Source organism: Sinocyclocheilus anshuiensis, unplaced genomic scaffold, assembly GCF_001515605.1.
Source record: "Sinocyclocheilus anshuiensis isolate Anshui unplaced genomic scaffold, SAMN03320099.WGS_v1.1 scaffold2114, whole genome shotgun sequence".
Taxonomy (NCBI): Eukaryota; Metazoa; Chordata; class Actinopteri; order Cypriniformes; family Cyprinidae; genus Sinocyclocheilus; species Sinocyclocheilus anshuiensis.
This window is the reverse complement of record NW_015555873.1, coordinates 31,402-44,464: the sequence shown is the minus strand read 5'-3', so window position 1 is coordinate 44,464 and position 13,063 is coordinate 31,402. Positions and strand designations below refer to the sequence as shown.

Sequence of the window (13,063 nt, the reverse complement as noted above, 5' to 3'; positions counted from 1 at the left end):
CTTTAGAAACGATGATGTTACCAGCTCCTTGTTGAGAAAGATAATGTAGCTCTTGAGCGATTAAGCTATTTAGTTGATAAAACTGCGGGGCAGCGCTAAAAAGTTTGTTCTTGAATGTCTGAGTGCGGCCGCAGCGTGATCTGTGTGAGTGACTGAGCATGTGTGTGTGCATTAGATACAGAAGAGAGCGCATTAGTTTAGAACTCTTCTAATTTTTATTTTTTTAAACATAGAAAGTGTTAATTTGTGAAATGATAACCTACCAGCAATGTAAAGATGATTTTGTAATATATTAGTATGAGTGCATTACAATATAAATTTATTAGAACGAGCACATTACTATTTATGGGCTTAAAAACAAGATGCAAACAATCAGAATATTGTACCTGGTGGGGTGTGCCCAATGTAAACATGAAACATATGCCATTACCTAGCTATATTGTACTGTGGTACAGTTATGGAGGCCCTTCATAATGCAGAGGTCAACTGCCTGCTCTGCCAATAGTTAGCAACAGCCCTATAGCATGCAGTGTTTAATAAACAGCTGTTTTACTCAATTCTGCTGAGGTGAAAATTAGTGCAGTCCCGTATCGAGGCATCTGTATCGGGATATGTATCGTATCATGACTTTGCTGGTGATACACAGCCCTAGTATGATTGTATATGATGTAGTTTAGCTATAAAACTGAGCCAAAGGCAAACATGCCAACTCACCCACAGTAGTGACAGGAGTCTGGGAAGTGTAATGCGCTGGACCGCCTGTGGCAGGATAAGCATTGCCTCCCGGGTAAGGGTAACCTGGATAACCACTGAAGCGGACACAAATCATTACATAACCAGTTAATCACGCTCTGTAATTACAAAACAGGTTTTTATACAAAGTGTTTTCATATCATGAGTGCTGAAAAAAATACAAATAATTTTAACAGGTTTATTAAATGTTGATTAGACTGTTGCATGATCTTTGGCCAGACTGAAGGAGTCATTACCAGGGGTTTGGGTTGGGCCCGTATGGAGATACTGCTGGCATTCCTGGCATATAGGACTCTGGAAGGAGGAGCAGGACACAAAACAAACACTTACATATGCACTGCTGGTGCTGGGAGACCTCAGCTGTTTAAAACAGGCATTACTTTGACAACTGGGAATGGTTAATTGATCATGTAAAGCTTATTTTATATATGAGAAATCTGAGCTAAAAATTAAGTTGCATAAATATATCTCCAGGTCAAGAAATGCCTGTGTACTATTGACAAAACCAAAAGAAAAAAAACAAACAAAGAAATTATATTTTGCATAAATAAAAAATTAAGTTTATTTTCAGTACCATTAAAATTAATATACATATATATGTGTGTGTGTGTGTGTGTGTGTGTGTATGTGTACTGGTACATAGGGTTTATGAGGACACATGTGTATAATGACATATATTATAATACATACACGAAATAATGTTCTTTTTAGCAACGTCATATGACCCCTTTAAATAAAAAATATTTTTGCAGTAACTGAGTAAAATATAAATATTGAATTAAAAAACTTAAATTGAAACTTAAATTTAACTGAATATAACTGAAATAAATAATAAATATATAATTTTAAGTTGAAGTAAAAACTAATAAATAAACAAATAAAAGCTAAATAGAAATATTATGACAAAAGTCATATAAAAATGACAAAAACACAAAACAAAATTACTTAAATTTAAAGAAAAATTAAAAAGAAAACGGAAAATCTAAATATAAAAGCTAATTCAAAATATTAATAATTACCATAACATTATATAAGTAATACTAAAATAACATTGATGTATGCATACAAAATCTACAAAAAAATTGAGATGCCTAAAGTTTCATTTTCTTTATAAAAATAATATAACTACTTATTTTGAAATTCTTATTTAAAACTGTCCGTTTCTCTTGGAAAATTCTTGTCAGTTGTATTGTGAGATTCGCACATGAACCCAGGGCTTGAAGAGATAAAAAGTTATGCTTACGGTTCGGGGGTCCGGCTGCTTGGAAGGCCTGGTAAGGAGGTTGTGTGGTGGGTCTGGAGAAAACAGGCGGCTCCTCACCAAACACCACAATCATGACCTGGATGAGCCCATACAGATCTGACTGAGGCTGATGGGCCAGGGAGAAATAAAATAAAAAATGAGTGAGAGATCTGACCTGTTCCGGGTTCCTGATTTCTAATATCAATCACTGGCAAAGTGTATTTAAAGAGCATAAAACATGATCTTTTTTGAGATTATATTAGACATCAGAATGAAATAATTTCGTGTGATGGATGGAGTCGTACATGTTTCCACTCGTGCAGGTATGGCAGGTAGATCTTGCCGTTGGCGTCGATGTGTTTGCCGGTCTTGATCATCATCGCACTGGTGGGCTTCACAAAACATATGGGAGGATTGTAGGGATACGTATCCAGCAGCCACAAGCACACGGGGATATTATACACATTCCCTGAAACAGGAAAACATGCGTGGTTATATGTTATAATGCGGCCTTCATCTTTACACGATAAACAGTTCTCTAACCCACCTCTATAACTAACTGGAACAGTTCCTGTGAGGCTCATCAAGTCTCTGGATGATCCGTCATTAAACACTGTGAAAGAAACAGCAGTTATTCATGGAAAACTCAAAGAATTACGTTTCCAGAGACCCAGGATGAGAAAATCTTACCGTACGCATCCATAACAGGTTTGAGGTCTTTGTACTGAGAGATGACGTTTGTTATCTCTCGGACAGTGAGATCTCTGTATTTGTATTGCTGGAATATAGAAAATAATACACGTATATAAATAACCCAACAAACTATCGTGTCTCCATTATAAAGCCTTATCACAAAGAAATGTCTGAAAATACATTGTATCAACTATCAAACTATTTAAATGTGCATTCAACAATAATATGTTATGTGTGTAAAAAAATGTTTGCTTTTGATATTAAAGTTATTATAAAATATGTATATAATTATTTTCACTTTCAAAAAGTAAAACAACATATGAAATCAACAACTAAATCCAGTATGGCAACCGTTTCAGCATATCTTAAATAAACACAGACAAATAACCTGACTAATAGAGTAGATAAACTGAACTTAAACAAAAATTACAGTTTTTGCCAACTAACTAAAATAAAAAAGTTGAAGTGCTAAAATGACAACAAAAAAAACTAAAAGAAATCATAAACAGACAAAACAAACAAATGCATAAATAAATAAAAATGACAACATTCACATAAAAAAATCAGAAAGGCGCATAACAAAATGACTAAAATTAAAACAAAAATAAATAAATAAAAAAGCCAATTCTAAATATTAATAAATATTATATTTAACTCCTACTTAGTATACGAGTAACACTAAAATAACACTGATATGTAATTTCAACTGTATGGTACAAATGTACTATATCATTTATGATTATTTTACATTAACAAGAATGAGAAATTCTACAAAAAAATATTGATTTTATTTTATATAAATAATTCTTATTTTTAATTTCTTATGTCTTCACAAGTCTGATCACAATTGTATGAAACATTTAATCAAGACGACATATCAAATTATTTAAATGTACATTCAACAATGATCTGCTATGCGTTATGTCTATAAAATATGAACTAGTTTGACTTCAAAACATATGCAACCAGAACCACCCAATTCCAGCATGACAACAATCTTATGTAAACGCAAATAACCTGCCTAATACAGTAGATATGAGATTATTTTCCATGTTTACACAATATTAAACACCCATCATATTCTTACCCGTTCAATTTAACTACCAAGAATAAACACAATACTGACCTTCAGCATCTTTTTAAGAGTTGCTTCGTTGACAACAGCCATGATTTACTACACAAGTAGAAACAAACACACTAAACTCCAGAGAAATAACAGAATAAATGTGTGAAATGTGAAATAAACGAGTGTCTGAGCTCAGGCCAAGACTCCGACAGACCCAGAAACACTCGTATTAACGCCTGCTGTCCGACACAAACACACTCTAAACACCCCAATAGCCCATTAACACGGTCCGAATAATAGTTACTTAATGAGAACTCAATAAATGCAGGTAAAATCGGCCAGCATTCATCTCGATGAAGATAAACAAGACGAGTGGCGCGAGCGTCACAGCAGTTTCACTTCCGGTGGGAGTGTGATGCGTTTTCCAAAATAAAGGTCTGACAAGTGGTTTCTGTTAACATATTTAATTCATAAGTCATAATTCATAATTTATTATAATAAAATAATTATGGTCTATTTTATCATCATTTATTTGTCATTTTACTAGTTTAGGTTGGATCACATTTTTAAATGCGCAGTTAAGCATTCCACGTCCACAGACAAAACCAGCACTTGGCAATTTAATGAATACAACTTAAAAGTATCCACATTTTTTTTTTTTTTTATAAAACTGAGTGAATATGTTGTGATTGTAATATCCCACTGTGTATATCTGCATATTTACATATTTATGTAGGTGTTTTTTTATACAGGCAAATATGAATACATATATATATATATATATATATAAACATTTAACTGAGCATGAATCACTATGAAAACCTTGCTTCATAAACATGAATATTTACATAAAATGTACATCAAATTTGAGTATTTACATTCATGCTGCACAAATTTAACATTCATCATTATTATTTGTAAACAAAAGTTTACGGTTTCATGCAAATGTCTACTTTAACAAGAACGCGTGTGTACAAAATCACATTCCAGATACATCTAGCAAGCTAACAGACGGTTTCATTATGTTCAGAGAAAGGAAGATCGTCCTCTCTGTCCAGCGTCACGTGTGAGATTTCCTCAACTGAGCGTTTCTGATAAGCAGAACCTGCTGTAAAGAAACATGAATAGTCATTTTACCTAATCAATAGTCATTTTACCTAAACATCCACACAATACATTTTCTTTAAAGGGGTCCTATTATGGTCTTTTACAAAGTCTTGATTTTGCTGGGCCAGTGTGTGCTGTGATCGGTTAGCTGGGCCAGTGTGTGCTGTGATCGGTTAGCTGGGCCAGTGTGTGCTGTGATCGGTTAGCTGGGCCAGTGTGTGCTGTGATCGGTTAGCTGGGCCAGTGTGTGCTGTGATCGGTTAGCTGGGCCAGTGTGTGCTGTGATCGGTTAGCTGGGCCAGTGTTTTTGAAAAGTGATTTCTGTTAAATAAAATATCTCCATTTGAAGTGGACTTTGAGCTTTTTAACTTTGCAGATTTTTTAAACTCAAACAGCAACATTACAGACTAACTAAAGTTGAAAAAGTGAAAAAGCATAATAGGACCCCTTTAAGACTGCAAAACAATACGGCAGCCGTATCAAAGCCGTTTTTTGGGGGTTTTTTGTTGCTGTAACGTGACAATGATAATTGTCAAAACATAAAATTACATCAACCTTTGGACACTTTATCACATTTCAAATCACCTAAACTAGGTCTAAACGGCCTGCTTATCTGTTTCCTTGAAGTAATTAGGACAGAAGAAGGGATTCAGGAGTGAAGCTGCTCTACACAGATATGAAGAGTTTATGGGAATGAATAAGCAAACTATACTCACAGTCTTCTGGGTAAAGACGCATACGCAGAGGAGGAACTTCACTAAACACGGCCTTCATAACCTGAATCAAGCTGTGCAGGTCACACTGCGTCTGTAAAAAAACCCAAAACAAGCAAATCATTTCATGAGAATACATGCTTTGTATTGAGGCAGGTCAAACCCACTGTAGCATGCTGTAGACTCACATGTCTCCACTCGTCCAGGTAAGGCATCAGGATCTCTCCACTGCTGTCGACGTGTCTGCCGGTCACGATCAGCATCTCCCACGTGGGTTTCACATAGCAGATGGGCGCAGTGCGCGGATAACTTTCCTTCAACCACAAACTCACTGGAATATTGTAGTGTTTCCCTGAAGCACAAAAGTGTTTTGTTCGGTGCATTCTTAGACATGTAATAATAATCTCTTTCTTGACCGTGAAACCAAAGTAAAGTCCAGTTATCTTTATGGTGAAACTTACCTTCATAAAACACCTTAATTGTTCCAGTCAAACCAGCCAAGGTCCTCGCTGTGCCATCATTAAAGACTGGAGAAATTACAAGACAATTACAAACCTATTTCCTTAAAGAAATAAGTCAATTCTGTGCACTATGAACATATTTTTAAACATACACTTTTAAAAAGGGTCAGTGGTTCATTGTAAAACATTAGGTTTGCACTGTAAACTTTTCTTCATATAAAATAACTGACAAATCGCTGTGAAATTATTTTCATATCATCAAGCCGTACTAAAATGTGATTTACATATATATTTTTCAGTAAGTAATTTATTAATTACATAAAATTCAAGTCAAGTCATACTCTTTATTGTCAATGTAAAAGTACAACAAAATGTTATATTACTTTAAAATACTTTTCAGAATCGTTTAATTATTTAAAATGGTAAAATATGATTTTATTATTTAAAAAAAATATTATATAATTATATGTATTTATTTAAAGCTCCATAACATTGTTATTTGTGTTTAACATTTTAAAGTGTGAGTGAATATGTTGTGATGCCTAATTGTAATATCTCAGTGTACATATATATATATATATATATATATATCTGCATAATTACATATTTTCATATGTCCTTCTAAAATGAGAAAGGTCTGAATGTGAAAAACATTTAAAAAAATAAGTATGAATCACTAGGAAAACACTGATTCATAACCACATGACTTGTAAATTAAATGATTATTTTTACATAAAATACATATCAACAAATAGCAGGCTACTGAATATGATATAAACTTAAGTTAATAAAAGCATATTAAGTGCTAAAAGTAATAATTTTGTATTACCTTAAAATACTTAGTTTATTTATTTTTAATTATTTAAATTATTATACAATTATTTTGTGATGAATTAAATGCTTATTATATTATTATCATTATTTAAAGAAATAAGATTTCTCCTACACAACATCAACCTTTAAAACAGTTTTGCTTCAAAACAGGAAGTTGGATTTTTAAGACTGTAGAATTTAATGTATAACAGCTAAATAAAACATAATAAGTAAACCTACAGAGTTGATATAGAATGCTGACAGATGTGCTGCTGTGGAAAGCGCTCTTTGAATCAACTGAACTGAACTGAACTGAACTGCTCACCAAATCTCTCCTGTGATCGGTTAGCTGGGCCAGTGTGTGCTGTGATCGGTTAGCCGGGCCAGTGTGTGCTGTGATCGGTTAGCGGGGGCAGTGTGTGCTGTGATCGGTTAGCGGGGCCAGTGTGTGCTGTGATCGGTTAGCTGGGCCAGTGTGTGTTGTGATCGGTTAGCTGGGCCAGTGTGTGCTGTGATCGGTTAGCTGGGCCAGTGTGTGCTGTGATCGGTTAGCTGGGCCAGTGTGTGCTGTGATCGGTTAGCTGGGCCAGTGTGTGCTGTGATCGGTTAGCTGGGCCAGTGTGTGCTGTGATCGGTTAGCTGGGCCAGTGTGTGCTGTGATCGGTTAGCTGGGCCAGTGTGTGCTGTGATCGGTTAGCTGGGCCAGTGTGTGCTGTGATCGGTTAGCTGGGCCAGTGTGTGCTGTGATCGGTTAGCTGGGCCAGTGTGTGCTGTGATCGGTTAGCTGGGCCAGTGTGTGCTGTGATCGGTTAGCTGGGCCAGTGTGTGCTGTGATCGGTTAGCTGGGCCAGTGTGTGCTGTGATCGGTTAGCTGGGCCAGTGTGTGCTGTGATCGGTTAGCTGGGCCAGTGTGTGCTGTGATCGGTTAGCTGGGCCAGTGTGTGCTGTGATCGGTTAGCTGGGCCAGTGTGTGCTGTGATCGGTTAGCTGGGCCAGTGTGTGCTGTGATCGGTTAGCTGGGCCAGTGTGTGCTGTGATCGGTTAGCTGGGCCAGTGTGTGCTGTGATCGGTTAGCTGGGCCAGTGTGTGCTGTGATCGGTTAGCTGGGCCAGTGTGTGCTGTGATCGGTTAGCTGGGCCAGTGTTTTTGAAAAGTGATTTCTGTTAAATAAAATATCTCCATTTGAAGTGGACTTTGAGCTTTTTAACTTTGCAGATTTTTTAAACTCAAACAGCAACATTACAGACTAACTAAAGTTGAAAAAGTGAAAAAGCATAATAGGACCCCTTTAAGACTGCAAAACAATACGGCAGCCGTATCAAAGCCGTTTTTTGGGGGTTTTTTGTTGCTGTAACGTGACAATGATAATTGTCAAAACATAAAATTACATCAACCTTTGGACACTTTATCACATTTCAAATCACCTAAACTAGGTCTAAACGGCCTGCTTATCTGTTTCCTTGAAGTAATTAGGACAGAAGAAGGGATTCAGGAGTGAAGCTGCTCTACACAGATATGAAGAGTTTATGGGAATGAATAAGCAAACTATACTCACAGTCTTCTGGGTAAAGACGCATACGCAGAGGAGGAACTTCACTAAACACGGCCTTCATAACCTGAATCAAGCTGTGCAGGTCACACTGCGTCTGTAAAAAAACCCAAAACAAGCAAATCATTTCATGAGAATACATGCTTTGTATTGAGGCAGGTCAAACCCACTGTAGCATGCTGTAGACTCACATGTCTCCACTCGTCCAGGTAAGGCATCAGGATCTCTCCACTGCTGTCGACGTGTCTGCCGGTCACGATCAGCATCTCCCACGTGGGTTTCACATAGCAGATGGGCGCAGTGCGCGGATAACTTTCCTTCAACCACAAACTCACTGGAATATTGTAGTGTTTCCCTGAAGCACAAAAGTGTTTTCTAAGTGCATTCTTAGACATGTAATAATAATCTCTTTCTTGACCGTGAAACCAAAGTAAAGTCCAGTTATCTTTATGGTGAAACTTACCTTCATAAAACACCTTAATTGTTCCAGTCAAACCAGCCAAGGTCCTCGCTGTGCCATCATTAAAGACTGGAGAAATTACAAGACAATTACAAACCTATTTCCTTAAAGAAATAAGTCAATTCTGTGCACTATGAACATATTTTTAAACATACACTTTTAAAAAGGGTCAGTGGTTCATTGTAAAACATTAGGTTTGCACTGTAAACTTTTCTTCATATAAAATAACTGACAAATCGCTGTGAAATTATTTTCATATCATCAAGCCGTACTAAAATGTGATTTACATATATATTTTTCAGTAAGTAATTTATTAATTACATAAAATTCAAGTCAAGTCATACTCTTTATTGTCAATGTAAAAGTACAACAAAATGTTATATTACTTTAAAATACTTTTCAGAATCGTTTAATTATTTAAAATGGTAAAATATGATTTTATTATTTAAAAAAAATATTATATAATTATATGTATTTATTTAAAGCTCCATAACATTGTTATTTGTGTTTAACATTTTAAAGTGTGAGTGAATATGTTGTGATGCCTAATTGTAATATCTCAGTGTACATATATATATATATATATATATCTCTGCATAATTACATATTTTCATATGTCCTTCTAAAATGAGAAAGGTCTGAATGTGAAAAACATTTAAAAAAATAAGTATGAATCACTAGGAAAACACTGATTCATAACCACATGACTTGTAAATTAAATGATTATTTTTACATAAAATACATATCAACAAATAGCAGGCTACTGAATATGATATAAACTTAAGTTAATAAAAGCATATTAAGTGCTAAAAGTAATAATTTTGTATTACCTTAAAATACTTAGTTTATTTATTTTTAATTATTTAAATTATTATACAATTATTTTGTGATGAATTAAATGCTTATTATATTATTATCATTATTTAAAGAAATAAGATTTCTCCTACACAACATCAACCTTTAAAACAGTTTTGCTTCAAAACAGGAAGTTGGATTTTTAAGACTGTAGAATTTAATGTATAACAGCTAAATAAAACATAATAAGTAAACCTACAGAGTTGATATAGAATGCTGACAGATGTGCTGCTGTGGAAAGCGCTCTTTGAATCAACTGAACTGAACTGAACTGAACTGCTCACCAAATCTCTCCAGCACTGGCTGAAGGTGCTGATGCTGAGACACGACCGTAGCGATCTCTGACAGAACCTCTCTCCTGTGATTATATGTCTGAAAACACACACACACACACGACTCTCATAATGACTTCGTATATGTAAAAAACACTTATGAAATACAAACTGTAAGACATTTCCATAAGAAATCCTCAGACTTTTACCCTGGGTAAGATCCTCCTCAGATCACGGACTGGTGTAACTGTCATGACTTCAGATGAAACACAGGTCGAGCCAGAGCAGAGGAAGTGCGCTTTCGCTCCTGAAGACTCTGCGGTGTTTATCACAACCGAAAGTGTCTGAGAACTTCTTAAGAGTCCTCGCTTCAGCGCAATAAACCATGTGATTGTCAGAAAGAGCCAATAGCGGGATTTACTGTGATGAACTATGATCTACCAACTAAAGGTCATTCAGTACAAATAAACCGCACATAAACATTACTGTCTTTCTAGGACAACAAAGCGTGGAAGGAGGCATTTATTCAGGTCAGTGACTGATGTACAGCCACACACAAACACACTTACACTGATAAACAAACTGCTGTCTAAAACATAAAAACTCGTGAAGAGCTGCCTTTATGGTCTACCTAGTGTACAATGTACAGTTCTGCTAGGTCTGGGGAACTAACTTTTTTTTTTTTTTTTGCTGTTGCTAGTGATTAATGGTGTAATTAATAAACACACACACACACACACACACACACACACACAACCGGTCAAAAGTTTGGAATAATTACAGTTTTTGATGTTTTGAAAGAAGCATATTTTGCTCATCAAGGCTTCAATTACTTGTTTAAAAATGAAGTAAAATCAGTAATATTGTGAAATATTATTACAAATTAAATGACGGTTTTATATTGTAATATGTTTCAAAACGTAATTTATTCCTGTGATGCGCAGCTGTATTTTCAGCATCATTACTCCAGTCTTCAGTGTCACATGATCCTCCAGAAATCATTCTGATATGCTGATTTACTGCTCAAGAAACATTACTTATTATTAATATTTTTCAAATAAATGCTGTTCTGTTGAACTTTCAATTCATCAAATAATCCTGAAAAAAATGTAGTTTTCAGCACTCATAATAATAAGAACCATTATTAATAACTGTACACCAATATTTTTTTGCTGTTGCTAGGGATTAATGGTGTAATTAATAAACACACACACACACACACACACACACACACACACACACACACACACACACACACACACACACACACACACACACACACACACACACACACACACACACACACACACACACACACACACACACACACACACACACACACACACACACACACAACCGGTCAAAAGTTTGGAATAATTACAGTTTTTGATGTTTTGAAAGAAGCATATTTTGCTCATCAAGGCTTCAATTACTTGTTTAAAAATGAAGTAAAATCAGTAATATTGTGAAATATTATTACAAATTAAATGACGGTTTTATATTGTAATATGTTTCAAAACGTAATTTATTCCTGTGATGCGCAGCTGTATTTTCAGCATCATTACTCCAGTCTTCAGTGTCACATGATCCTCCAGAAATCATTCTGATATGCTGATTTACTGCTCAAGAAACATTACTTATTATTAATATTTTTCAAATAAATGCTGTTCTGTTGAACTTTCAATTCATCAAATAATCCTGAAAAAAATGTAGTTTTCAGCACTCATAATAATAAGAACCATTATTAATAACTGTACACCAATAATAATTGATAAACTGACCATCAAATCAGTATATTAGAATGATTTCTGAAGGATCATGTGACACTGAAGAGTAATGATGCTGAAAATTCAGCTTTTCATCACAGAAATAAATTAGATTTTATCAGATATTCACACAGAAGGCAGTTCATTTAAATTTAATAATATTTCACAATATTACTGATTTTACTGCATTTTTTAACAAATAAATGCAGCCTTGGGGAGCAGAAGAGACCCAAAAAAAAAAAAAAAACCTTTGACAATCGTAATTATTTCAATGCCCATATTATTAATTATTAAATAATACATTAATCTTAGCAGCCATATGGGGTGCTTTTATCGCCCCAATCCCACTTGTTTCTACAGTAGGGCTGCACGATTAATCGAATGCGATTATTATGCGCATTTTGTTAAAAATTAGTAAATCATTAAATCATCATCACGTGCGTTCAGATGGAGCAGCATTTACTACACATAGCCGTAGTTCACTGACAAGTTACGCAAAAAAAATCGCAGACGATTTTATTGCGCGATTCTGAAATCGAAGAAATCGTTCGCGATAATGACAGCTGTTTGCATAGCTTCTCAGTGAATGCGATTATTATGCGCATTTTGTGAAGTAAATGCTCTGTGAAGTAAATGCTGCTCCATCTGAAAGCATGTGAAAATACCACATTTAATAACATATTTTTACTCCAAACTCACTTCATAACGTCAGTCGAGTGTTTGAAATAAATCCTTCTGTGAGATGATGTGGCTTCTTACACAGAATAAGGCACACAACATATTTCATAGTATTTAAGCAGTGATAAAGGCATTGCATTATAAATATACTTTATTTTAATGAAAATTATAATAATAAGAACTCAGATAAACCGTATATTGCCGTAGTCATGTGTTTATTAGTCACGTTGAATCAATGAAAGCAGTTGAATCTTCTGTTTATTCAGCTGCAGCGATAGGCTTTTCCTGGATTTCTTCTGCGAGGCGTATTTGGAGTTTCAGCGCGAGAGCGCCCTCTGGCCTTTGGATGGAGATTTACTGCTGATCACAGAACCGTGCTTCACTGAACGATACGCATGACAATCGCAGCTTCTTGCGAAGATTTACTGCTGATCACAGAACCGTGCTTCACTGAACGATACGCATGACAATCGCAGCTTCTTGCGAAGATTTACTGCTGATCACAGAACCGTGCTTCACTGAAAGATACGCATGACAATCGCAGCTTCTGTCGAATCGCGATCTCGATTCCATTTCGATTTATCGTGCAGCCCTATTCTACAATACCATTTTTTTTTTCAAAAGTATATTGAGG

The 13,063-nt window shown here is 35.3% G+C and overlaps 2 protein-coding genes across 2 annotated transcripts in view; both read right to left on the bottom strand.

Moving 5' to 3' along the window:
* The window catches only part of LOC107675666 (tumor susceptibility gene 101 protein-like), a 14,176-nt gene extending 10,016 nt beyond the window's left edge, over positions 1 to 4,160 (bottom strand). Inside the window, exons 1-7 of the mRNA XM_016470084.1 lie at positions 3,816 to 4,160; positions 2,687 to 2,774; positions 2,544 to 2,609; positions 2,302 to 2,465; positions 1,997 to 2,123; positions 990 to 1,047; positions 715 to 809 (exon numbers count right to left, since the gene is read on the bottom strand). Of these exons, the coding sequence (XP_016325570.1) occupies positions 715 to 809; positions 990 to 1,047; positions 1,997 to 2,123; positions 2,302 to 2,465; positions 2,544 to 2,609; positions 2,687 to 2,774; positions 3,816 to 3,857 (640 nt within the window). The 5' untranslated portion in view covers positions 3,858 to 4,160. The remainder of the gene's footprint in view (positions 1 to 714; positions 810 to 989; positions 1,048 to 1,996; positions 2,124 to 2,301; positions 2,466 to 2,543; positions 2,610 to 2,686; positions 2,775 to 3,815) is intronic.
* Positions 4,161 to 4,644: 484 nt separating this feature from the next.
* On the bottom strand, positions 4,645 to 10,307 carry LOC107675664 (uncharacterized). The gene is made up of 9 exons (XM_016470083.1): positions 10,195 to 10,307; positions 9,998 to 10,085; positions 8,862 to 8,927; positions 8,590 to 8,753; positions 8,405 to 8,495; positions 6,037 to 6,102; positions 5,764 to 5,927; positions 5,579 to 5,669; positions 4,645 to 4,863 (listed from the first exon to the last, which is right to left on the bottom strand). The coding sequence occupies exons 1-9, from the start codon at positions 10,237 to 10,239 to the stop codon at positions 4,760 to 4,762; spliced, it is 879 nt and encodes a 292-aa protein (XP_016325569.1). The 5' UTR covers positions 10,240 to 10,307; the 3' UTR covers positions 4,645 to 4,759.
* Positions 10,308 to 13,063: the final 2,756 nt, after the last annotated feature.

Excerpts from the sequence above, each read along its gene's own strand:
- LOC107675664 (XM_016470083.1), bottom strand. The coding sequence starts at position 10,239 with ATGACAGTTACACCAGTCCGTGATCTGAGGAGGATCTTACCCAGG. Across the intron at positions 10,086-10,194 it reads TGAGGAGGATCTTACCCAGG|ACATATAATCACAGGAGAGA; the intron begins GTAAAAGTCTGA and ends GTGTGTTTTCAG. Across the intron at positions 5,928-6,036 it reads AATTAAGGTGTTTTATGAAG|GGAAACACTACAATATTCCA; the intron begins GTAAGTTTCACC and ends TTTGTGCTTCAG.